General features: G+C 43.4%; 1 protein-coding gene across 1 annotated transcript in view; it reads right to left on the bottom strand.

The window, feature by feature from the left end:
* The window catches only part of ITPR1 (inositol 1,4,5-trisphosphate receptor type 1), a 150,262-nt gene that overhangs the window by 105,932 nt on the left and 18,236 nt on the right, over nt 1-26,094 (bottom strand). Inside the window, exons 6-12 of the mRNA XM_090148490.1 lie at nt 7,789-7,904; nt 4,970-5,056; nt 3,859-4,017; nt 2,480-2,578; nt 1,920-2,003; nt 1,684-1,830; nt 188-283 (exon numbers count right to left, since the gene is read on the bottom strand). Of these exons, the coding sequence (XP_090004616.1) occupies nt 188-283; nt 1,684-1,830; nt 1,920-2,003; nt 2,480-2,578; nt 3,859-4,017; nt 4,970-5,056; nt 7,789-7,904 (788 nt within the window). The remainder of the gene's footprint in view (nt 1-187; nt 284-1,683; nt 1,831-1,919; nt 2,004-2,479; nt 2,579-3,858; nt 4,018-4,969; nt 5,057-7,788; nt 7,905-26,094) is intronic.

Genomic DNA, 26,094 nt, shown 5'->3' with positions numbered 1-26,094 from the left:
AGCATTCATCCAAGTCTCTTTAACTGACTTTCATGTTTACCTTCTACTTTAGTAATGACTCTAAAGGACCCAAACACTGCTCTCCTTCCCTCATCTTTTCAGGGTGGGAAATGAGAGATTTTCAGAAAGAAAAGGAATAGGATGCTGAGAAGGAAAGGCAGAGCTCCTAAACAACCCCAACACTTACCTCTGCTGCTAAGTAGTGCCCAGTAGCAAGGTGTTTGAACCTGAAAAGGCTGTTCCAGTACCCTGCACCACCACGGCAAGGATCATGCTGTACCACCTGCAATGAAAGGAGAACAATTACACTACCCACGAGTGACTTCTCTCTTTAAATACAGTACTTCACATATATATTTCCCTTATAGGTAAAGAGGAAACATAACAAAGAGCTCCAGAAAAGACAAAATCTTTCAAATGAAAACAACATGCAGTACAGAAAATATTTGGAGCAGTTATTCCATCTCAGTTTAGGAACATTGTTTTTTTGGTCACTGGGTACTGACTAGTGCTCCATTTGGAGTTTCTGGTGGGTGATGGCAGGAAGATTAGGGTACAAGCTGGCAGGTAAGTAACGAAAGAAAGCACTCTAGACTGGCATCGTTGCTAGGTCTTGAAACAGACTTCCTAAAGAGATGCAGCAGATCCATAAATTTTGCTGGAACTAATATTTAACTAATACCTAGTACCATATCTAATTTTCAACCTTCTGAAAGGTCTGAAATGCAGCAGTATTGTACAGAAGTACTAGAAGAGAAATCTGACAGACTGCAAACTTGCCCTGTCGCAAGCAGAACCTCCAACATCAGCTGATCTGTTACTCAGTATTGGCCACTCCGGGTACACCCACTTAGGGAATACTCAGTACAGCTGATCTCTGCTTCCCGGGGGGGGGGGGGGGGGGGAACTGACTACACCACCTTTGAGCACACCACATTCAATTCATCACTGGATAACTGCATCTGCAGGAACAGTTACCACAAAGCCAATGACGTGTTGTAACACTCTCAAGTAACGCTGGTTACAGGTAAGCTTTCAACAGAAATAGGGGAAAAGCTGTACATCAATTAGATACTTCTGGACTGACAATAGGAAAAACACATGCAGCACTACAACTAATTATACGGCTCTCACAGGCAGTGCAAATGGCAAACATCTAAAACCATACCTACATAAAATAGCTCTGGTTTATCCTTTGTACCAATAGAGGGAGAGTATCTTTTTAAACCAATGATGGCACAGATGTTAGTCACTATGTAAAAGCCCAGTACAGTGAAAAATGGTTCAGATAATGCACAGTCTAGCACAAGGTTGCTATCTCCTTTCAAATGAGATATGTATAATCACAGCATTGCACACCAAAAATAGAATGTTCAGAACACTCTGCGGGACAGTTGAGATTATTAGCTGGCTTTAGATTTTAGAGACTGGTAAGAAAAATGACATCACAGATGCTCTCTGTCCTCTTTTTCTGAATTGTCAAGAACCTGTATTCCAGAGCTATCTGTTACAGCATGACAAATCACCCTCCATTTGATTTCGCACAGAAAACATAGCAAATAAAGGAAATATTAGATTCAAATATCAGGAAGACTTTTATTTAACAAAAGTAATGCAGGTGCGTGGTTTTTAAACACCAGCAGTCACCACAGAGCCACCCCCAACCCGGGTCACAGCTCTTACCTCCACCTCCCACAGTGCTTTTGAGCTGGTTGCAGAAGTGGCAGACTGCCTCCCCGTCGTTCTGAGGAAGACGTGCTGCTTCTTTCTGTGCTCATCACAAGTCAGAAACTTCTCCTGCTCTGCATGAAACAATCTTACTACATCCCCCTGTCAAAGCCCAGAATGCATGATCAGTAGAGACAGAGACATTACCCGCCAGTGAACAAGTTACAAGCAAGTAAACTTTTGAGTCTCACCCCTTTGAGGATGTCATCTTTATTATCACTCCATTTCATGAAAAGGACTATTTTCCAGCTTGTATTGCAATTCACAGAGTTGACCTAAAAGAAGAAATAAAACTGTTAGTCCCACTGTCCTGTGCTTGCATAAGTTCTGCCACAGAACTACTGCCTTATTTTTTAACCTGGTGTTCAAGGTATACAAACCCTATTTCATTACTTTAAATAAAGCCACTTCTGCATCTGCTCATGAAAAATCTAACTACAGATCTGACTCACCGGTAAGTCACGCACCATAGAGCCATGGCTATTGATCTTGAAGAATAATCTCATTTCTATCCAGTCAAAAAAACAGATCAAATTTCAACCTTTGTTCAGTGCACAAAAGGTACCACAGAAGTCTTGCAGAGACATTAAGGAGAAGAGTTACAAGATAATAATTCTTAAACATCACCACAGGTGCTAATGAACTTACCGAGGTTTAATTTTCCTACAACACAAACCCTAGCAGCTTAGCTGAAATATACAGAGGTTTGTACAGCTGTTCCCAACTCCAGTACTACCAGCTCTGCCCTTACCTCATTGCATCCCGGATTATCAACAAGCTGATGACTACTAGCATGAAGAGGTTGGCCAGCGTTGACAGGATTCAGGACTACTTTATCTCCAATGACAACCTGCAGATAAGCACAGCATCAGACAAACCTGCAATCTCAGAAAGCATGTGGGTTTTTGTTGTTGTTGTTGTTTTTTTTTTTTAAAAAAAAAAAAGGAGTGATAGGAGGAAATTGCAGCCTCAGTTGGAGAGATGCCGGTCTGAATAAGAAAATCAGGATTCCGTTGCATCAGAAGCTAGCTTACTATAGATTCAGTCATTCAGGCAGGAAAATAATCCTATACCAAAGGACTTAGAGGCTTACAGAAGAAACATAGCCTGTAATTTTGGTAACAAATCTATCTGCTACTTCCCATGAAGTTGTTTCATTGGTTAACATTTAACAAGTAATTCCTATAGCAAAAGGTCAGCCAAAAATCCTCCTCCTCCAAGATGCACTTTCATTTGTAAAATCAGACTCTCGACCAGGCTGGCATATGACTCAAGACAAATGCACTTTATTATGGACAGCAAATGTCCTGTTCTTCCCTTCTGCCAGGGCAAAGCCTTACTTAAATTAAAATACAAAATCCTTCTCCGTATTGAAGACAACTGGTCATTACGATAAAGTGCCTGCAAATTCACAGGATTTAAAAGAGGTTAATGGCCACTACAACTGCATTACCTCGTGCTCTGGCACGCATGCATGCAAGTGTGTGCAAAAGGAACAATTACATGAATACGCATGGGGACAGTTTACAGGAGAAATTACTTGATAAAGCCCACTGAATTTATGTGCCAGGTATACAGCTGGGCTCTACCACAGAGCACACGAATGCTTATTGATGCTGAGTTTTAGGCAGACTGTATAACCAGGTGACTCATGTATTTAATTTCTTAAGTTTGATGCATAATCTCTTGTACAACAGTAATGTATTACATACCAAATGAGTTATTTTCCAGTCTTCCTATGAACAGAGCCACTTGACTTCATTATTACTTCATTCTTCACGTAAAATATTTGAGTAATTTTGATTCAAAGCTAGCAACACCAAAAGCTTAGATGCTAATCACTTACTCTAAATATGCTGAAGAACCTCAACAGTTCCTCTCATTTAGAACTGGACAGGAATTGTGCACAGCTACCATAATTAGGCCCTTTATTCCTTCCAATGTTCACCCATTCCATGTTTTCAAAATACAAGTTACCATAGCAATTTGTTCCTCTCCCTCTTGACAGGAAAAAGGTTGTTTCTGCAACATCATGCACTAAAAGAACCTGTGCATTTCATTAATTGCATGACAGACCACCTTCCAAGCTGCATGCAAACAATACACTAAGATGATTTTCTCAGCACTTACGCTGTCTCCAATGGAGCGCAGCTTGTAGAATGGCTGTATGTAGAACCAGGAGCCTTCATTTCCAGCTTCGTCCAAGGTCACCCTCATGGCATTCTTCTCTAGTAGAGCTGGCAGTCTCTTATTTACTGTTAAGTATTTGTTACTTTTTAAGTGAAGCAGCTAGAATAAGAATTAGAGTTCAGTTCTAGGAATGCTCGTTTTTCCTCCCCTCAACAGACAGTGAGCACGTACAGGACAACCACAGTATCACACAGGAATCAAAATAAAACCTAAATCATGTTACAGGAAAATCGTGATGAATTCAGGCACGTTTCTGTTGGTGCTTATTTCAGTAGGCACACTGTGCTCCTGCACAAAGCCCTTCCAGCTAACCTAACTGCAAATGCTTTAGGACGTGCCAAATGGTAAAGGACAACCAGCCAACTTCATGCAATAAGAAAGCCCACTCTGTCGTGCTCCTTGTCACCCACTGCCTCAAATTAGGGCAAAGCAGAATAGTTGGTAATTATCCCTACTTCTGAAGGGCTGCTGCACCATTTCTACTGGAAGGTAAGTCTGCTTTGGTTTCAGGGTGATCCCGCATCTGCTCACGTTATACTCCAATTATTAAGGCATGCCTTTTTCAATTATGTAGTTACTGTACTTTGCATTTTTCTTGGGTTTGATGCATGACTTCAATATTTTTCAGTCCCCAGTATATGGTATATCCTTTGCTTAAATGGACTGTATCTGCTTATATGGGCTCACTTTCCTCTGTGGCAGATTACCATTTGATGTCTGATCACCTGACTGCAAGAAATTGTGTTTGGAACTGCACAGTGTCTGTGCCATTTCCACACAGCCAGCCAAGCAGCAGCACAGAGAACATTCCCAATGAAATCATTACGTGACCTTGGAGGAGTAAAAGCACAGCTAACCCATCACAAAAAACATTGGTCTATCTGCATCCTTATGGAGATCAGGCCTTGCTTCATAGGATCACACTTCATAGTGCTGCCACGCTAGTCAAAACTACAGATTCTTCTCAATGAATTTCACAAATTTGCAGTCACACTCTATAGGATTTTGCTTGAAGTCCCCCATTCAGCTTGCAGAGATGCTCACAACTCACCTGGATAACATTGCCATACTGGATAACTGTTCCCAGCAGCTTTCTGTTCTCAGTTTCGTTCTGCTTCTTTTCCAAATCGGCTGCATGCTGAAATTAGAGCCAAACAATTTCTTTGCTGTTTTATAGCCAGGGTGACCAAAGCACCATGGTTATCTGTAAGTGTTTCACAGAACTGGGAAAAAATGAGTGCACGATACAGCATGTGTTCCTTATTGTAATTTCCAACATTATTTCTTACTCATTTTTTCAATTGTTTGTGAAGGTGAACACCATTTAAACAATACATATTTTGAATTTGACAAAATTTTGGAATAAAACATGAGATAAAGATAGGAGAGAAATAAATAAATGCTTTATCATATACTTGATGATAGAGCAAAATTAAAAACAAAAAAAAATCTTAGCTACTGCACAGGAAGAGTTATCTGCATACTACATTCAAGTTCCACAACCTTCAGCTCATACAGAATTTCTTGTTCTTAGAAGAATACTGCTATGTATGATGACCAGCTCTTTCTCCATGAGAGCCTGGAGTACAGCCGCTCATTCAAACTCAATAAAAAACATACAGAAATAGAGTGTTGCACAAATTGTTGCATACTTTTCTTTTTATTATTGAAAAACATTTTTTTTTTTCCTTGACTTCAGAGTCAACAGTAGCATCTTCAGAGTAGCATCAATAAAGATTTATTCAGGTAATACAGCAGCCCCTCAGCTATCCATGACAATAATCAAGGAGAAGAATCCTCTGCCTGCACAGGGTGGGGTATCACATTATTGTAAATAAAGGACATAGTGTGTTCTGTGAAAATGTGATTAAGACTTCGGACAGATTTCGAGACCATATCCCACATCTGTCACTCAAGGAGAAAGAAGCACTTTCTCTGGCCACTAGATGTCAGCTTCTCAAGCAGCACTGATTCATGATACCAAAGAAAGACAAGTGTCCCAGATTTTAAATCCCTTAAATGGCATTAACTTAAAATAACCTGACCTCAGCAGTGAGCATGCCACAGCAGACAATAAATTGCACCAGCAGGCAAATAGAAGCCAAAAAAGGCAAGTGAATACAACTAAATCCTGCATCACTGATTTTAATAAAAATTACATGTCCTGTTAAAGAAACCTAGTTATGTGCAGAGATAACAGTTGCATGTACACATTCTGGGGACACAGTCTGCTTCCCCCCCACCATATATTACATAAAATGCAGGGGTTTTAGTGTCTTCCATGTACCAATAAGTGACATGTACTCGTATAAGTGACAGAATAGAGTTTTGGTATAAAAACAACGTACACATGATCAAATTATTTTAAATCCATGTACCAGACTCAGGTACTGAGATCTGACTGAGCACACCCACCACACAGCCTCAGCCCTTCTGTGAAAGTCATGTATCAAACCATTTCCAGTAGAACTGCACAGTACTCAGACTCTCCCAGTGAGCCAAGCAGACAGCAGGTGCACGCTGGGCACGTGCCTGTATGGACACACTCAGCTGGGGATAAACACTGCAAAAAATCAAATCCTGGATCTCTGCAGGGACCCCATCAGCAAGCAGTAACAGTTCCAGACACCTGAACTGGAAGGTACTAAGGGAAGAGAAGACAACTTTAAATGACACAGTAATCCAGCTCAATTATACAGCATCTTCCCCATGTGATGCAGCATTTAGAACAAACCTTTCCTTAAAATACATGAACCTGCACTTATACTATGCAGGCATTAACTCTCCCCTCCCCTAACACATCAGAAAACATAAAACTAGAAACCCCTGACACTTAAAGCTTGATGGCACGGCCTCCTTTTCAATATCATCATAGAAGAAGGAGAAACACAGCACAAGGCACCAACCTCTGTGCTGCAGCCAGTGAAGAAGTAACTTTCACCTGGCCAAGCTGTCACTTCTGGGCTATAAAATTATGTTTTCAGAAGCAAAATGAGTCTAACAGTCTCAGCGAAATGCAGGAGCGAGGCAGCCATATGGCAATCAGCAAATGACACTCTCCTACAGGGCCATTTTGTATTTCTGTCTTCAATGAGCTTAATATAGGCTTTAAGAAACTAAAAATACTTAGAATTGTAATTTTGACATGAAGTACTCCAGCCTATGTAATTTTAACATAAACATGTGTTTTATTTAACTCTAAAGTCAACAGATGGTATTTAAGTTAGTCGGCTTCTTAAAAAAAAGCAACTCTAAAAACAGCAATCAACTGCCTGGCTGGGTTTTTAACTGCTGAACAACATCTTACCCAGAAAAATATTAAATACTGCAAGCTAATAAGGAAAAAGAGGCAGTCTGGCCTTATAAATTAGTCACAATTACCCAGCAACCTTTACATAGATCCAGCAGCAGCGTTTACATGAGAAATCTCAGCAGATCCATCAGCCTTACTTCGCTCAGCTGGCACCAACCAGCACAGCTAACACCCATCACTTCACGTGCTGAGCTGCAATCCCAAGAGTTTGCTCCTCTGAGCAGCTGTCTGCTTTCATGCTAAAAAGTACAGACCCACGAAGAGCACCACTACAGTCAGCACAGCTTACCAAGAGAAGTTTAAACGGCTGTAACTCCAAGCTGGTACCATACATCCCACTATTCAGACACAGGCTTTGAACAGTACGCCATCACAAACCAAAAGGTGTTTAAAAGTGAGATCTCAGTCAATGCCTCAAAAGTAGTCTTGTATAATGACTTCTACACCCTCCACTGGTGCCTCCTTGGTAACTGTGGCAAGGTGATTGGAAATGCTTCTTTAAAGCAGTACAGATTAGAGTGCTTATAATCAACAAGCACCAGAGTCTGAATACTTACATGCAGTTTGTTGAGTAGCACTGCATCTGTTGTGCTGTTAGCTCCTGGCTTTGCTGCTTTCCAGAACTGCTTCTGAGCAGAGTACCGGTTCATAGGACATAGTTTGAACAGACAATCTACAAAAACAATGAAATAAGCATGGAAATTGCTTCAATCATTTGTAATTAGCTAGGATTTTGCTGCTAGTATTGTCCAAATATTTCAGCAGCAAGGAAAGATTTATAAACAAATTCCAGAAAGCTCTTGATCAGACGCATGCTTTTTTGGGCAACAGGAACATTGCCCCATGAATGATAAAAATTAACTGCTGCTGCCAAACATCTGATGCAAGACCGGAAAATTCACCGCTTGTCCCAGTCCGAAAACCCATTGTACTAAAATGGTAACAGTTCTCAATGCTTTCCCAGGCAAACTGATCCATCTCACACACTTTCAAGTCTTGCTTTTCATGCTTCCGCAAGTATGTTGCATCACCCAGTGTTATTGTTTCAAGGTTTTGTTTGTTTGTTTTAAATGAGTCCCTTCTCTTGCTAAGGAAAACAAGGCACAAGAAACTGGTGACAGCTGCACCGTAAGGCAGTGAGCAGAAGAAAACACCCCTACGTGACAGCGTGAAGAAGCAGAGGCACTCAGTGCACAGCTCAGAGGCAGAGGTAACCCCAGGGATGCTGGGTTCCTCACCAAGTTCACCGCCTCTGTTTATTTAACATTCTGCCCAGCAAAAGTCAGGAATTACAGCTGATAAGCCTCATTAAAAACACATTTTTATATTCAAGAGATGCTAGCTTATCAGTAATACAACTGAATTAGCTGTATTTACTATTTTTTGCCCATGTGCTGCTAAGCAACCATACACGCAAGTAAACAAATTAAGCTATTCAGAGCGCACCCAAGGCAGCAGCCTGTGTGTTTGAGCACAGTGCCCCGCATGCCAGCACAGCTGCTCCCAGCACCTCTTTGGAAACAATGTGGCTGCAAGGCTTCTGGCTGCTACCTCACATATCTTACAGGCACATCAGGTGCACCACCTGCAGAAGGGGCAGCAGGCTGGAGCAGCAGGGAACGCTGAGCCCCATCTGGAGCACTGACCTCACAGCACTTGGGCACGTCCCAGGCATGCACTCTTCCACCTGTTTGTCCTTTAGATAAAGATGAATCACAGTGACTGATAACACAGAGCAGCACTCAGAGCTGCTGCAGGATGGCACTTTCAGTGAAGATGATGCGTTGTAAGCAACACACCAGTCATAAAATTTTCTATTTTTGCTTAAACCGTCAGTTCACACAATGACAGCAATTAACAGAACCACACGGAAGAATTAATGGTATGCCAGATTTAGTCACTGTGCAAGCACACTTGCTTCCAGGCTCTTCAATCACAGAAGTTTCCCAGCCAGGCTTCACTCCTACCTGCAGAGCTGCTTGCAGCAACCCCCCCTTGTGAGCATTTGACCTTGTCCCTCACCACAGAGAAAAACATGACATTTTTTAGGTTTTTTTGCTAGGTAAAAAGCTACAAACAATAAACACACCCAATGTTTCTATTCTTCATTCTAGGAGATCCGTTCCTTGAGCAGCTGAGGAGACAAACCAGGTGTAATTCACCCCAACACAGTCACTGGAGGCTGGTTGGAGCAGCGCATTTCACCACAGATCTACAAGCTTTCTGACCATAAATAAAGATTGATTTGCAGACTCTACAGGCTCACGTTTCCAAAAATCAACATGCACGTACGAGTCAGCTGAGTACCACCATGGTCAGAGGTCTGCAATCCACAGCATGGCTGTGTCAGAGAAACCAAGCTCCTGTCAGACACCGCCCTCGGGTAAGCTGGGCCTATTTCTAACACATCCAAAATGAAGCCAAAGCAGTGAAGAATCTCATTGACTTCCCTGTCAAAAGCCCAGCTCTCTGCTCATGGTCTCAGGAAGATTTATTTACTATGAGAGTGGTGAGGTGCTGGAACAGCTGCCTAGAGAGGCTGTGGATGCCCCATCCCTATGGATGCCAGGTTGGATGGGGCCCTGGGCAGCCTGGGCTGGTATTAAATGTGGAGGTTGGTGGCCCTGCATGTGGCAGGGGGTTGGAGATTCGTGATCCTTGAGGTCCCTTCCAACCCTGGCCATTCTGTGATTCTGTGATTTACCAAGCCAATAAACAAAGCCATCGCTGCAGAGTTAATCACATCACACCAAACACTGCTTGTTGAACTTCACCTGCTAAGGAACGCGTTTGGTGTTCAGATCTCCATAAGAAGCAGTGAAAGGAGGAGAGTCACACATTGAGCAAGTAGAAAAATGAAATGCTACATAACTGCTGGTTAAGTGAGGGCACGCTGTCAAGCACAAACACTGAACAAAGGTCCTGCCGGGAGGAAATAAGCACCCACGTAACCGGGTATTACCTCATTGTGCACATGCACAAAGGGGATGAATGGGATTTATATAGACACGTATTAAACACGTGTTTCAAGCTTTCCAGGCTAAATTCTGCTCTTCTGTCAGCAGTTGTTTTGCCTCAAGCGAAGAGGACTTGGCACATAAATGCATGTGAGTTCTCACTGTTTGGGCATCTGGATCTCCACCCAGGTTCTGCCACCTGAAGCTCATAGAAAGACACCAGCAATGTGTGGTTGCCCTCTGCACGCAGCAAAAACACAGAGGGATAACAAAGGGATACCAGAAACACTAGAAAACACCACGTCCTGAGGTATGCTGGGATGTGGCGAAGGAATAACCCTCCATGCCGACTGCTCCAACCACAACTGCCCTTCAGACAGATCCATTTACAAAGCCTGCTGAGTTTCTAACACCAACACAGCTACTCCTTCATTACTTGATTAAAAAAAAAAAACAACTGCTTTTCGCACAGCAATACCAAAATTAAAAGATTAGCAAATCCCCACTGGAATTTATGCTCTTTCTTGTGTTCTGTACCTCCATAGCTAGTATTTCCCCAAGGGTGAAACCCACTCGCAGTAGAGAATAAATACAAGAAAATAATAAAATCAGCATCCTTGAAAAAAATAACAGGACAGAAGATGAAGAGGCAATTATCTGGCAGCGAGGGAAACACGGCACATCCAAGTTCTCAGTGCCAGTTACAAAAGTCTCGCAGTGCTAACATGTTCACAAAGATGGTAACACTCCACACAGATGAAGACATTATTTCAAGACAAAATGAAGACCCTTTCTGTGTTTAATTGAAATATTTCCATGCAGGGGGTACACAGAATAGAAAAATACATATATTCAAAATCCCATGCAAGTTTCACTCTCCCAGCAGCCCTTGTACCACTACACTGTCTATTTCTATACTTGCTCTTTTTGACGTTTAAAATGAATAGATGACAGCTTAAGAAGCTCAAAGAATATAGAACAAAAGCAGCTACAGGAATGTGTTCAGTATTAATCATCCCTGCATTTCCATAAAGAAGGGAGAAAAAAGAACCCGATCTACTGAAATTACTGTTTTTGTGATGAGAAGACATTCTTTCATTTTCACTTCGCAGTGAACGAGCTTTGCTCAGAATAGAGCAGGAGTGCTTCAGATCAGAATTGTGTCAGGACACACTGAATGTTTGCCCCACTATCCCAGCAGAGCCCACTCCATCAGCAGCTCCAGCCAAAGCAGCAGGAAAACAAACCTCAGCTGCATACAGTTTGCCAGCAGAAGAGCACTGAAGTCCTCTCTCACGTTGCCAACAGTTCGGCCATGGAACAACTGGGGAAAATATCAATGCAGGTCAAAAGGACATCTGTACATCAAGCTGACAGATCTCACTCATCATGATCACAATGTCACTGCCAGGCAACCAACACTTTGAGATTCCAACTCTGGACCAATTACATGACAAAATTATCAGGAATTTTTTTCTGCTGTGGAATCTGTTACATCTTACCCTTTCCAAGAAATTTCAATGCTTTTCTTTTTAAAGCACAAAGTAAAAATCCCCCTTGCAGCTAACACTTCAATGGAAAGGCTGCGTGACCTGTGATTTGAAGATATTTTTTAATGTTAAATTAACAACCCTCCATTCATATCTGCAAGATGTTATGGCAACGGCTCTCCTGTCATTGTACTCATTTATGAAGAGTTCTACTGATGGAAATCACTACTTCATTTGTCAAACCGTAACAGCGTAGGAAATAAGGTAGTTATTATTAACTTAGAGCTGATGCATGAAATCAAGGAAAGAAATAAACCACGACAGTGGTTTCAGAGCTAAAGAAATCACACATTTGAAAGATGGACACAATATCAATGCCTATTCAATCAAGAGCACTCATTAATGCGATATGCATTAAAAAGCAATGGTGTTTTAAATAGGAAGCAGGACGTGACTCCACACAGTGCTGTCAGTAACTCTGCAATACCTGTGTGCCAACATGCACCGTACAACCAAACATTGCTGTGGGCTGCTCCTTGGTTAAAAATGAGCAAGGTAACTTCACTGCAAGCAGGAGGAGAAGCACACAGCTCCCCCTGCAGGGAAAAATAACTTCACCATGCTCTGCACACGTGGCCGTGCCTCGGGGAAAACTGAGAATGAAAGCAAAGATGACACACACAACACAACAAGCAAAGGCCTCCAGAAGCTCTCCTAACCACAATGGTAACAAAGTGCCCAAAAAAACACCAAAGGAATAACAGAAGAGAAACACCTTTAAGTAAACATTTTAGGTACCGAAGAGTTCAGGATACACCAGTGTTTGTTTTATTTCTGCACGTAACCTCTTTGGTCTCCTTCAAAAAGAAAGCTGCTACTCGAAAAGAGAAAAATATTTAGACACTACATATACAGGCAGTTCCAAAAGGAAACATTTGCAGGAAAGACCAGTTACGTTTTTCAACCTCTGGTATGAGCAGTGCTGAGTAAAGGTGCTTCATGAAGACACAAAGCCCCAAGGAGCAGCAACGCCAGCAGCAGGAATGAAGGCCAGCTGTGTTTCAGCACAATGCACCCTCCCAGCAGCAGCATCAGGACATCACACCCTGAGGCAGCCAGGAGTCAACACAACTCCCTGAGAAACCTGATGGGCAAAGAGTGCCTGTCTGTGCCACTGGGAGCACTATGCAGCACATCGTATCTACGGATGCTGAGGAGAGGGGAAACAAAAAGGGAAAAAAAAAACCCAACACCTAAAGGAACACATGAGAAGCGTTCACAACTGCACACATTAATTGGGATTAACCCAGGATCTGAAGAAAGCTGCTGGTTTCAGCCAATGTTTTTACCATCTTAGTTCATCTCCGCCTCTGGTCCTGCATAAAAAGAAATCCTGGACAAGAGGCAAAGCTCACCAAGTCTGAGGGACAGTTCCCTTCCGTCTCCCACAGAACTGAAAATTAAGCCCTACATGCAGCAAGGAGAAATATGTCATACTTTATACAAAGGGGATTCAGCAAACTAAGATACGTAAGCACTGCAGAAGCATTTTTAAATAAAGCACCTTGGCTTCAACCTTTGTCAGAGCCTCGAGAGCTGTACTCTTAACTCAGGAAGCCATCCTCTATTTCCTTTTTAATAGTTTACACAATAAATCCCACTGCGAGGCACTAAAACACCAGTGTCAGAATACGAACACTGCGACATTCTTCCTTTGGGTCTTTTCAGTGTCTGTCTGCAGCATTTTCTGCCAGCAGCATCTGCTGCCTGCACTTCATTTTATTTCAACTGTTCCCCCTTTGGATATAATGTCCATGTTTGCTTCTTCACTTGTTCCTGCTGCTCCAGGATGGAGTTGCAGCCCCAGACAGGCCAGGAAGCGGAGGCAGGGGGCGGGGAAGGGCTTGGATATGGAGCACGGGAAGAGCAGGGAGTAGATCAAATTTCAAACACCATCTGAACGCATCAGTGAGGAGCAGTATGGAAAGAACATGGCCGGGCTGTTAGAGCTGGCTGAACAGCACAATGCAAGTTGCTTCTGTTTAAACACATTCTGCGTGCATGCTGTGAGAAACAAGCCACCACAGCATCACAGAAGGCAAAAGGCAACATTTTCAACTGTTCAATAAAGTAACTTGATTTTCAGCCTTTAATGCATTTCAGCCAAACACATTTGGCTTAGGCAAAAAGCTCACGTAGTGTCCCATGTTAGAGGGACACTATAGAAATGCTTGAGAACATTACTGAAGTCTGGGTTAGAGGAACTGAAGAAATAATAAACCTGAACTCAGCGCTTCAATTCTTCACGTGGTAACAGCATGCTTGGGATACCTTGCTTGGAAGTCCGTTGGTTCCTGCCTGCTCACTCCCCAGGTCGTGGTCCTGCTGCTTTCCACACAACTGCCCACACTGCTGCTTCACAGGGCTGAATGACCCTCAGAAAGTTTATTCAGCTCATCCTTTTCTCAAAAGCAGAAGTAGCCATGCCTGCTCTATTCCTGACATAGCTCCTGAAGCAATCTATTGCCTGTGCTCCACTATTTCTGTACTTAACCTATTTGTTTTTACAATTTAAGCCCATTGCTTCTTCCTCTTTCCATGCACACATGGCCAACAGAACATCCCCTCTCCCAGCTGGGTGCTGTGCCCAAAGCTGCCAAAATGCAAGCCTGTTCCTGACCACTGCACTCTGTTGGCTCCTATCTTTCTAGAAGAACAAGGTGCAATATTACACAGCATGCTCCACATGAGGCTCTGCCAACAAGTCAAATAGGGAAAAAAATAATTTACTATGTCTTTTGGCATCTGTTCTTTTTATATATTCCAAAGCAGTATCTGCACTTTTACTGACAGCACAGCATTGACTCTTCCTGTTCCAATTCAATTCCTACAAAACCGAGACCCTGCCCCAGGGCACTGCAGCATGTGCCTATATTCTCTCCTTCCCTGGATTCGGCCAGCTCAGTGCTTTGCCATATGCCCCCACTGAACTGCAATGATAGTTTTGAACACATTTCTTCATTTTTCATGATAATCGAATGAATTTCCAAGTTGTGTTCTGCTCTGGAAGGCTGCAGCAAACTTACCAGCAGCATGGCACAGAGCAGTACCCATAAGGTGCTGCCACGCAGATGTTCCAATTTCCAATAAATGGGTGATGGATGGACTTAAGCAGCACTATGTGCAGGGCTTAGCAAACCGAAGAAAAATGGAATAACAACAAAATAAGCCAGACCTGCCTTAATTATAGGAAACAACATCCTGGATTTGAACAGATCAGCCATGCTGCTGAGCTGAGCTCCAGTCTCACGCACATAGGGTTTAACACCAGTGTCTCCATCCATTTTCCCATTGTAAAAGCTTTATTCCTCACTTCCCGTTCCTGTGTTTGGCTGAGCCTTTCACCTCACTTACTGAGGCCCTTTCCCTGTCTCTACTTTAAACAGTCACCCTCCTTTTGGCAGGGGACCAAAGATGCTCTTGCTGAAGCCTATTGAGTGATGCCTCCCAATCTGCCCAACTCCCTCCTTCATGTTTGCCACTCCTCTGCTCAGGAACAGCACACAGCACACCGACAAATCATGCAGCTAATTAAAATCTGGATGAACCCTCTATGGCACAGTCTTAGCACTGAAGACTTCACTCCGACTGCTGTTTTAAAAAGCAGATTATGCTGACGATTATGCTGTGCATACTGTAAGTGTAAGTACAGCCATGTATTTCATCTGCCCAAAAAATAGCAGCGTGCTGCAGTGCAGGACAAAACACTTGGAGCACTTCTACAGTGTACAACATTCAGCTAGTGCAGAGAGTTAAGCTTAGCCAGCGCTGCTGCTGGAACAAAATCCACAGCTTCAGAGATCAAAAATGAAAGTGGAAAATAGTCCTAAACTAGTAAAGCAGCCCCTTCCAGGAACAGCCAAACAGCACTACTTGACCAAATAAGGCAAGTGAAAGCTCTGAGCCAAAGCAGCAAACCCACGTTGTACTAAAGTCAGACAGCTGGACAGCAGAAAGGCGAATCAGCCCATTGCACTGGACCGGATTGCAAATGGGAAGAACAAATGTTCAGAAAGCAGGAGCGGAAGCGCAGCCTGCCAGCAAAGGCTCACAGGCATTTGTCCCAGCCTGCGGGAGCCTACGCTCCGCTCTTACGGGATTTTTCCTTGGTTTTTAATGCAATGCCATCATCCCAAACAAGCTACAGAATCCCTATTGATTACGCCTGGACAGAGGTGCTGATGGGGCACTTGCCATCATCTGGAGTGCCTTGCACTTGGCAGGGAGACAGGCAAGAGCAAAACCAAGCCTTCCCAGCACAGTGAGTGTGGGGCTGCCACGTGCCTCACCCCGCTGTACAGAGCTGCCCTCGTGCTGCTGGACGAAGATGAGCAGAACACTCTTAATTTTTTCAATTTCAAAAGAGACTGAGCTTAAATTTAATACAGGAAAACAAGGACCTAAAACATCCCTTTAAGGGAAAGTTTAAGGTTCATTTCTTTAACTCCAACTAAGCAGAGCTAGAAGTTTGGATTTAGGTGCCATAACGTTACATGACAACTCCTGCCTCTTTTGCCCAGACTGTTTGAGACAAAGATCAACCCAAACCCAGCACGATGTTGACACTTTCACAAAAACATACAAGCAATAAAACTCCCAACTTCTTCAACTCTGCTGCAGGAGCTGCACAAACCCAAGAGGTGCTCCTCTGCCCCGTGCTCCACAAACTCCCTTCTGCTAATGCCTGGCTCCCACTGACCCTGCAGCAGTGACACCAGTGCTACAGCAACACCAGGCAAGGAGCACCCATCTGCATGCTCAGCCCCAGCATAGCCTGCTTCCCAAGCCTATTTAGCCTCAAGAACACAATATTTACCAGTCAATGAGTTTCAAAGCCTATTAATTGGTGCCTTCCCGCAGCCTTTATGAATCAACATATCCTTTCATTTCAGTCCCCTCTTCTGCCAGCTGCAAAGAGATGAGTGAATCTGCACATCAGTGTGCCTTGGGCACAGCTGGGAGGCCTTCACAGCAATACTATTATCTAAAGAAGGGGAGGGGAAAAAGTGATGATATAACCCTTGCCTAGCTAAAGCTACAACCCAGGTAAAGCTTTTCCTTAGCATTCAAAGTACACACTTCAGATCCAAGTGTTTTTTCCCAGCCTTCAGTTGATTCTGGGGACAGAATCTATGTGAAGCCCACAGACCACAACAGCAATGCATAGGCACTGCCCAGAGAAGAACCAAACGACTGCCCCAACATTGAGGCCACATGCATCTGACTTGCACTTGTTTCTGAAAAGTCTGGAGAAAAGCAACTTCATGCTAAATCCATTTTCCAAATTTCCTTTTACACAAATAAATAAGTATTTTCAGTGTTTTAAGCCATATTTTATCTGCCTTACTGACATAATGACAACACATCAATCAGTGCCAAAGAAAGCTGGATTCAGAGTGATGGACGGGCTGGGGAGGGCTATTAAATAACACCAGCTGTATCCCCAACTGAGCACATCCCACGCCTGCATCAATGCAGTCAGCAAGGAGCCCTCCTGGATCACAGACACCATCAGTAGCCTCAAGGCAGTGACAAACTTAAGGTTCAGAAAATGGCACTGAAATCTTTTAACATTGCTGGCTCCTCGCCCTTCTTTCCTTTGTTACAATCACTCTTTTATTTCAACTATTATTTGTATCATAATCACACTAAAAATGCTTCCCCAGCTGTTGGTGTCAGATGTTCCAGCCTCTATGCCCAGATCAACGTCAGGTTTATGCCCTTCTTTCAGATACACTTTCCTTTTTGACATATGATACTGGCACTGTAGAACAGCAGAATCATCTATAAGCAAACAGGCACTCTAAGAGCCACGCCACTGAAAAGCAGTATTTCTTCAAACAATACATAGAGGTGCAGAGCAATGCCAAGACAACCTTGACCAAGCCCAGTGGGCCATGAAGTGCCCACACATCGGTTCTGCCATCTTTTCCCTGCCCACCAGCATGGAGAACGCCAACTTGCTCTTCAAAAGATCCCTACATGCCTTCAAAGCTTCTCCCGACGATCGCACCCAGCTCTTGGCAGCACGGAGCTCTCAGGACCGTTTGCAGGAGCAGATTCGTGCAGCTCTTCCCATTCTCCTCCCCCAGCCTTCCATGGCCCGAAGCAGCTGCTCCTGCCCACGCCGCCCCACGCTCTCCTCCATGGCAACACTTCTGCGTACCACAGGGAAATAGAGAGAAAAAGGGATCATTTGTGCCCTCAGATCTAGCACTGGAACGATATTAGCAATCAGGAATCATCGCCTTCTGCAATTCAGTCAGTTGCAGAAATTTCAATTGAGATTGGACTAACTGCATATGAATGCACCAAGCTGCTTGCCCAGGCCTGTAAAGCACAGAAACTCACACAGGATGCTGCCTGATGCAGACTACTCAAGAAGTCACCCTGTAGGTCACTGTCTCTTATGGAAAGTGTGTTCCATCACACAGCTTCCTTTCTTTCATTACTACAACTATCTGTCCAACATCAGGTACCTATAGCACCATTGGACTTCTATCCATTACGTGAAGACGAAAAGAAATATTGCAAACCTACCACATCAAAGTGTAGATGGACATAGTTTCTATCTATACAATCTGCAGATTGCTAAAATCTTCCCCTTAACACACATGGAAACATCTCTCTCCAGGACACACAACTAATTTCACAAGAGCTGTCCAGTCCCACCTCCCAGCACACCACCACTCCAACAGCAGGCACTGTCCTCACGGCGCAGGGCTGTGGGGAGGGGCGCAGGACAGACACACAGGGGATTTGTCCAGCCTCACAGCCAGAACAAGGTGCAATTCTCGCCTGATGCAGAGATGTTCTCCAATGACCCTGTGTGACACAGATCTCAGGAGGTCAAAGCACTGCTCATTTCTTCTAGCTGAGTTGAAGAAAAAAATGCAAGAAACTTGTTTTCAATTCTTCAGCAGAGATCAGAATAATCCCGGATTACATGGCAATAAATACTAGCACTGTTTATGGAGCAGTCACTTGGAAATGATGGAAAAAAATCTAGATAAACATAACTTTGTATTTGCAAAACAGTAAGTATTTATAAATAAATGCCCTCCTTTCTACTTAGCAATACCAGAGTACAATGCCCTTATGCTTCTTTAAAAGTCTAAATATTTAAATTATGTTTAAAATTAGCATAGTGCAAAAGATTCTTCCAATAACGTATCCACCAATAAAAACCATCTTCGGAGGTGGAAGAAAATCTTTGGGCTTCCAGCAAGAGCCACATGCTAGCTGAGATATTCAGAGCAGCTGAGTCACTGTGGTTTTCTGAAATGAGCCTTTAACTACGACTTGAGGGAAGGAACTCTAAGTGACAGGCACTTCAACTCACTGAAGGATAAAAGTTAGTCTTTTAAAGTTACTGGGTTTTTAAGTCTAAGGCTGCAGTTCATTTTCCTGCCACTTTTTTTTTTCTCCCCAAGTACTTTGATGTCTAGTTCCCAACACAATGTTTAATTTTAATCCTGTATTAGCCATAATTTAAACTCAGCACGAGCACGGCATTGCTCTTCAGAGCAGTTAACTGCTTGGTGACCAGGATCTATGCCTCAGAGATACTCCTGCAGGCCAGGGATGGCACGCAGTGAGCACAAATGCCTGCAGCAATGGATTCGTGGGACTAATCTGAGGGTTTAGTGTTCAGCTCTTTATTTAAAAAATAAAAACAAAACTGTCCCATTAACAAAAACAAATCCCTACCCATTTCTTGCCACTGTGCTTTTACAGCTACAGCAGTAGCAGGCCATTAAGGCAAGGAGCAGCTCACTGTACTTACAGCAACACAGGGCAGACAGATCCAGCACTTCCTGCACAGAAAAGGGACAATACAGAATACAGGAAATGCATACATCAGGGGCACCTAAAGGGAAAGCATGGCACAGCGAGGTGGAATTAGTTTTGCACGGTAAGTTGACAGCTCCATTTAATCATCTCCCTGTTATCAGACAAAAACACTTCGGGCCCAACAGACCTTAGCAAAGGATCACAAAGATTCTCAGTATAGCACAGATATTTCCATAGCGAAAGCTTTAACACAAAGCTGGAAGAAAGCGCTTTCTGAGAACAGCAATCCCCTCTCCCTGAAAACATCTGAAAAAGGAATTGCTTTTTCTGACTTACTTCTCTAAGAACTTTCACAGCTTTCCCCACAGTTTTGGTTTGTTTCTTTTTCCCTTTGAATTTCAGAAAGTGAAAAACTCACACGTTTTCACGTTCTTTTCAGCAGTTACATGAGAGTCTCCCTGCCCACAAACAGCCTCCCCACCACACAGCCTCATCTGAGGGCATCTTCCCACAGCCCTCACCAAACCGACTGCCGCCATCACCTCACGCTGCACTCAGTGCTCAGGCCACGTCCACACCAACTGAAATGAGTTGAGCTGCAACACAGCTGAGGGCTTCCCTCTATCAAACAGGTCATAGAAACAAAGCACTAATTACTCACACTTGTCTCATTACAGAAACATTTTCTCAGAGCCATGTGCCCCCGAGGTCCTCAAAGCTGCTTGTGAGCACTGGGAACGGGAGGACCAAGAAGTGATTGCTGCTGGCCATTCAACGTAACTTCAGCTAAACACTAAGAGCAATTAACTATGAAATCACCCTTTGATTTTTGCACCAGAAAAATTAGAAACTAAAGTGCCAGCCATAATATCAAGGTCAGAAGATGCTGATGTGAAATCCTAGAGGATGCTCATATGAGGTACTACATAAATATAAAATTCCCTATGCATATACCCTCCTCTTACATTTTTATACATGTATACTTATATAAATATACATTCACACACACTCTCCCTAGAAGAGACCAGAGGATGGATAAGCTGTTAAATTCCAAAGGACTCTCTGCAGACAAATTCTGATCCAAATGCAGAATTATCATTTGTCAAGTTGTCTCATATTTCAGCGCTAATGCTGTAATCTACAATAACCACACAAAGAAGTAGGGAATATTGAATAGGGATGAAATTGTCAGTTCTTCCTCTTTCCAAGGTTGATTTGCTACTTTCACTGAAAGGGAATCAAGCACTGAAGCTACCACTCCGTAGATTATTTATCCCAAATTCCCACAACACAAAACCTTTAAGTACACAACTGATAGCATATGGGGAAAAAAAAATGCACATTTGAAATTAGAACTTGTAAATCATATTTGAATGATCTTCTCCTTGTTGTCATTCTTTATGACCAGGGCCATCTGCCTGACAAGGAGTAGGAGGGTATCAATTTTCTGCCTATTTTAGCATTCAGCAGCAATAAAGAGTTATCTTTAAGGCCTGCATTGCCTCCAGACTTTATCCTCCAGTCCTTAAGACATCAGCTTGCAGGGTGCTGGTACTGCTGTTTGGGGCATGGAAGATGGATGTGTTGTGTGGTGTTGGGCCATGAGCACACGCAGTGCCTGCAGCCCTAGCCAGATGCTCCTGCAGCCCCCAGTGAAGGTGCACAATTCCTGTTTCCCAGAAAAACTCAGTAACCAAATTCCTCCTGCAGTCCAATACTACAAGTCCTATTGGCTTTCCAGCATCACTCTGCTGTGATCACAAGTATGGGATAACATACTTGCATTTAAATCAATATGTTTCGGAAAGACAGAAGCCAACAAACTCCAAGACACAACTTTTGCTCAATACTGAAGTTGAGATACGAATGAAGAGCAAAAGGTAGCTGGATGCCTTGGACAGGAGCATCTACAGGAAGAAGCAGAAGAATGCTGGAATTTGGCTTCAGCACAAACAGCCAAGACTCTTCTCGATCTGTGCAACTATAAATTCACCGCATCATTCTTCATCTCTGCTCTGAAACCTTTGGTGCTAATTAATCCAAATCTGTACACAGGGCTGATGGAGCATTCATCAGATCAGTACCACCATTTCTGCTTTCCGAGGTGAGCCAGAACTCCAGCTCAGTCCTCTCTGGACATGCTCAGTATCCCAGCATGTTCAGGCTCTAACAATTCACTGCGGAATCTGCAGGGAGGGAAGCAAACATTTCCTCTTTGCACAGAGAGACTGATTACATTCTAATAATACTGAGATTTATTCTTGTTTCTTAGAAAACAAGCCCCAGCTTTACAGCCTAAGGAGCAGTCATGGGCTGGAATCCCTAACACAAACAACTCCGCTCGTACCCCGGTCCCAAAGGCTGCGGGGGCACCGTCCCTCCCAAACCCTGCCTCCCTGGGCTGGTTAAAGTTAGCTGGTGCTGGCTGGGGACCACGTGCTGCTATGGAGGGGGAAGGATTTCTGTGGATACAGCCAAGATTTTTTCCTTTTCAGGATGGCTACTCTCTCATCCAGTTCTCACTTCCTCATGCCTGCAAGTCCTGTGCTTATTTTTTCCCTTGTATAATTTTTAACTTCAACAAGCAGAAGGGCTGACATTCACTGAATACAAGGTCTAAGTACTACCAGATTGTTTTTGCATAGCAAAGCGTTTTGTACACTTAATAAAATCTGAACCAGAGATAATCTGTTCCAGCTAAAGCAGGAGCAAATCCTGCAGCAGTGCTTTGAGCAGTGTCACTGCTTCTCTGCTGGCCATGGAGCATGGAGGTGATTTCTTACTCTAAGCATCAGACTGAGAGCCAAGGAAAGATTCCTCACCTGAAATACAAGGAGTTCTGTTTTCACTGAACTTCTGTAAGTTACATAATCAAAACGCAGTAATTGCCAATATGAGAACTCAACACCAAGTATTTTCACAAATTAGGTACAAAGTGTTAACTGTAACTCAACTATCTCCTAATGTTCTGAATAATACACATTTCATTAGAATAAAATTTTCCAGGAACACTGCATTTAGCATCAGTCAATCTGTAATGGCTATTCCAGTATCTGAAACATTCCCACGAGACATGACAGCCTAAAGGCTCTGACTTTCACAATAAGTTAGGAAGAGCTCACATGCTCAGCATCCCTGTGTGCTGCAGGGCCAGAGCAGCTCCCCAGAGCTGGGTAGGCCTCTGCTTCCCTGAACAGTTCCAGGCGCTGCTTCTGCTCTAACCTGGTGATGAGCACAGAGGCAGAAGTTTGAATGGCAGGATCATCCTGAAAGAGGAACCCAAATCCTGCAATGGAAACAAAGGAGCATTCAATCTCCAGCAGCAATATGGGAACAGAGGAAGATGCAGGTGTCACAGGCTGCTCGCTGCAGGCACCCAGACAAGGCCTGGCTTTCACTACAGCCCATTTTTATGGTTTGCTATGCTCATCCAAGGCCTCATCATTCTCATTCTGACTGCTCTCAGACAAACTGAAGCATTGCCAGCATTACCTCCCAGACTTACAGCTGCAGAGATACCACCAGCTTGGTTAATCTCCCCCACATTTGCATTTTTTACATATTTATACCCAAAAAAACCAACAACTCACATATAAGAAAACTTCACTCTAGCCAACTGGGGAAGGACTGGTCTCATTCCTAACACCTGTTTCTCTTCCAATACATACACAGTTCTTTCCCCACAAACCTCTCGCTGATGACTCTACCCATCCGCTTTAGTAGTTGCACCTTTCTGTGCAAGGCCCCTCCACCTCTACAGCACTCAGGTTCTCCCAGCCACAAGTGCTGGCAGTAAGTCTGCAGTTTCCCTGAAGGCCCTCTGGCAGCAGCACATGGATACTCAGTATAGATGAAGGCCACTAGCATCTTAGTCTTCACAGCTTACAGAGCAAAAGCTTTCAGAAGAAACAGAGTAAAGTATATGGAACACAACTGTTGAAATACCCTAAATTTTAAGCAAGCCACAAATTTTAATAACTTTGTTATATTAAAAGATATGTACCAATGTCACCCCACCCCCACAATTCATTAAGGCATTTCACTCCCTTGGGCTCTTGTGACTAAGTATAATATTTCATTAAATATCCTGTTCATACTGGCTTATGTACTAGGGAACACACTAATTTTAGAAAACTGATTAGCTAGTTCTTTCTAACCGAATGTTATTGTAGCTAAGGTCAGATTTTGCACTGAAACTATGGCAACAAAGCCACAGTATTCTTTTGTCTACAAGGTTGGGGCTAGGTTTATTAACAGCACTGTTCTACTTAATAGCTAAGCACTGCTTTTTGGCAATCCCTCCCTTGATCCTACCTGAAATAGGCTGAACTTTCCACAGGGGAAAAAGCTCTGACCTGTGAAAGCTGTTGAGAAAGAATGAGCATTTGAACCAGAACTCTGCTTATTTCTCATTTTCAGTATGTGGTCACTGCACTGCCCGGTTCCCCCATCTACTGCTTCAGCAGTAAAGAACCCATACCTACATTTTTTAGATGGGCAAACGAAGCACACAGACCATAAAACTTCGCACTGGGACTCACAATCCAACTCTCCCCGTTCTTTCACAGTACCTGAGCCAACAGACTGTGCCATCCACGCTGCATTCCAGTTAACCATATTAATGGCCACTTTATATTTCAAAGGGGCTTCGCTCTGCCTTCATCTAGATGCAAAACATTGAAGATGAAAGCACTTACCCCAGAAGCTGGCAGGCAGCTGCTTAACCACAGCACACCAAGCACAGACCAGCACGCAAACTCAGCCAGCGCTCAGTGTGTGCCTCAGAAGCCGAGCAGCCCCATCTCCCCTTCCTGTTCAGTGCCTACAGCTCTTTTCTTGTGCCAAATTAAAAAGACACTCTTGTAAGCTGTACCACACAGATCTTTCCTCCACTATGGCCTTGGTACCCCAGCAATAGGATACAGCAGATGTTTGGGAATGAGGTGTTCAGGAAAGCACTGCACCTTGCCTGCCTCCTGCCTGGGAAGGGTGGGAGGATGTTGGGTGTGCTCCTGCACGCGCTGCAGCAGCTCTCAGTTTGGATTCTTCTCTGAACCTTTCAAGCTTCAGCAGATACAAAGCACATTACTCTGTGCAAAAACACAACATTTCTGTCTTTCCAGTTTTTTGAAAGCTCTAAATGCCACGGTGACAATTGTCTATAACATCTGCTTGTATGTAGGATGCAGCGGGCTAAAAATTCACATTTTAGAGGCAGCGTTCAGGATTACTTGATCAGATAAAGGGCATCAAATTCAAACACGTACTCACAGTTGGCAGTTTTCTGGTACAGTTATATAAATACTTCAACTCATACTAAAGGATTCCTCATCAAGCCTGTGAAAATGTATTGCAGATATTTAACAGTATCCTGCAAGATATATTCTTCCAGCAATAAATGACCAATACTTTACTCTTAAAGATGTTATAGGCACAATATTAGATTCTATTTTCCTTCTTTCCCTCATCCATCATTCTAACATTGAAGTTTCTTTTGATTTTCCACTACACCTTATCAGTACCCTTAGCATCAGTTCTTCTTTGCATGACATTTGCCTCTTTGGGAAAACAGAGAAGTCAGATAAGTAGGTGCTCACTGCTGCTGTCCCACTTGGTTCAGTTTTGGTACTCAGCACGTGCATTTTAGTCTGACTCGGACAGCACAGAACAGAGGAGTCACAACTCTGTAGCACCCTGCACAGTGCTCTTCCAGGCAACCATGCTAAGCTTTCAACTCGGCACTCAAGCACTCCCAAACATTCTGCCTGGAACAAAAAAGGAATTCTGCAATTTCATCTGGTAACCTACTGTTATCAGAGTGAAAACGCCCCATTTCACCAGCATTACAAGTCTCTCATTCCAAGAGAAAAACAGCTGAACCTGGCCATGCAGCCCTGCCCAGCATGTTCCTTGTCCCACCATCAGCCCTGGAACCTGCTCCACTCTGCAGAGCACCCACCACAACTCAGGCAGTTCACACACAAGTCACCCACTTCAGACTATTCTACATCAAAGTTTAAAGAGCAATCTGAACTGATAATGGCTTTCAGCAGACTAGACACAGAACAACATGCACAGGTACGTGGGGAGCAAGGACTTCAGGCTGCACACTTATCTGAAGCCAAACACACAATACCTAGGGGCTTACACTGCTGAAAATTATTCTGATGAGTACAGGGACAGAGCTGACCTACCTTACCACCTAACAAGTGCACTTTCATGCACTGCTAACATTTTTGCTATGCTAAGAGGTAGAGGAGTCTGGATGTTTGTTTTAGCTTATTTCACATTCTAAAGTGTTTGGAAAAGCTGAGTATGTGACCCTCTAATTGCCAATTCCCTCAGTCTCAGTTCTAATGCTGAGCCGCAAACCAGTTTGCATCAGTTGAATAGGGGTAAATAAGGAAGTACACACATAAATCATCCAACCCCACTGCCTGTATCAGCACTGCATAAATTCCATGCTCTCCTTCACGCCACTAATGGCAAAGCTAAGAACAAAACAGCCCTCAAACATTTCTGTGATGGAGGAGCACTGACTTCAACCAGTGCAGAGCTGCAC

Source organism: Phasianus colchicus, chromosome 11 (assembly GCF_987193195.1).
Source record: "Phasianus colchicus chromosome 11, bPhaCol1.hap1.1, whole genome shotgun sequence".
Taxonomy (NCBI): domain Eukaryota; kingdom Metazoa; phylum Chordata; class Aves; order Galliformes; family Phasianidae; genus Phasianus; species Phasianus colchicus.
The sequence above is the reverse complement of the archived record's forward strand: the minus strand, read 5'-3'. Positions and strand labels throughout refer to the sequence as shown.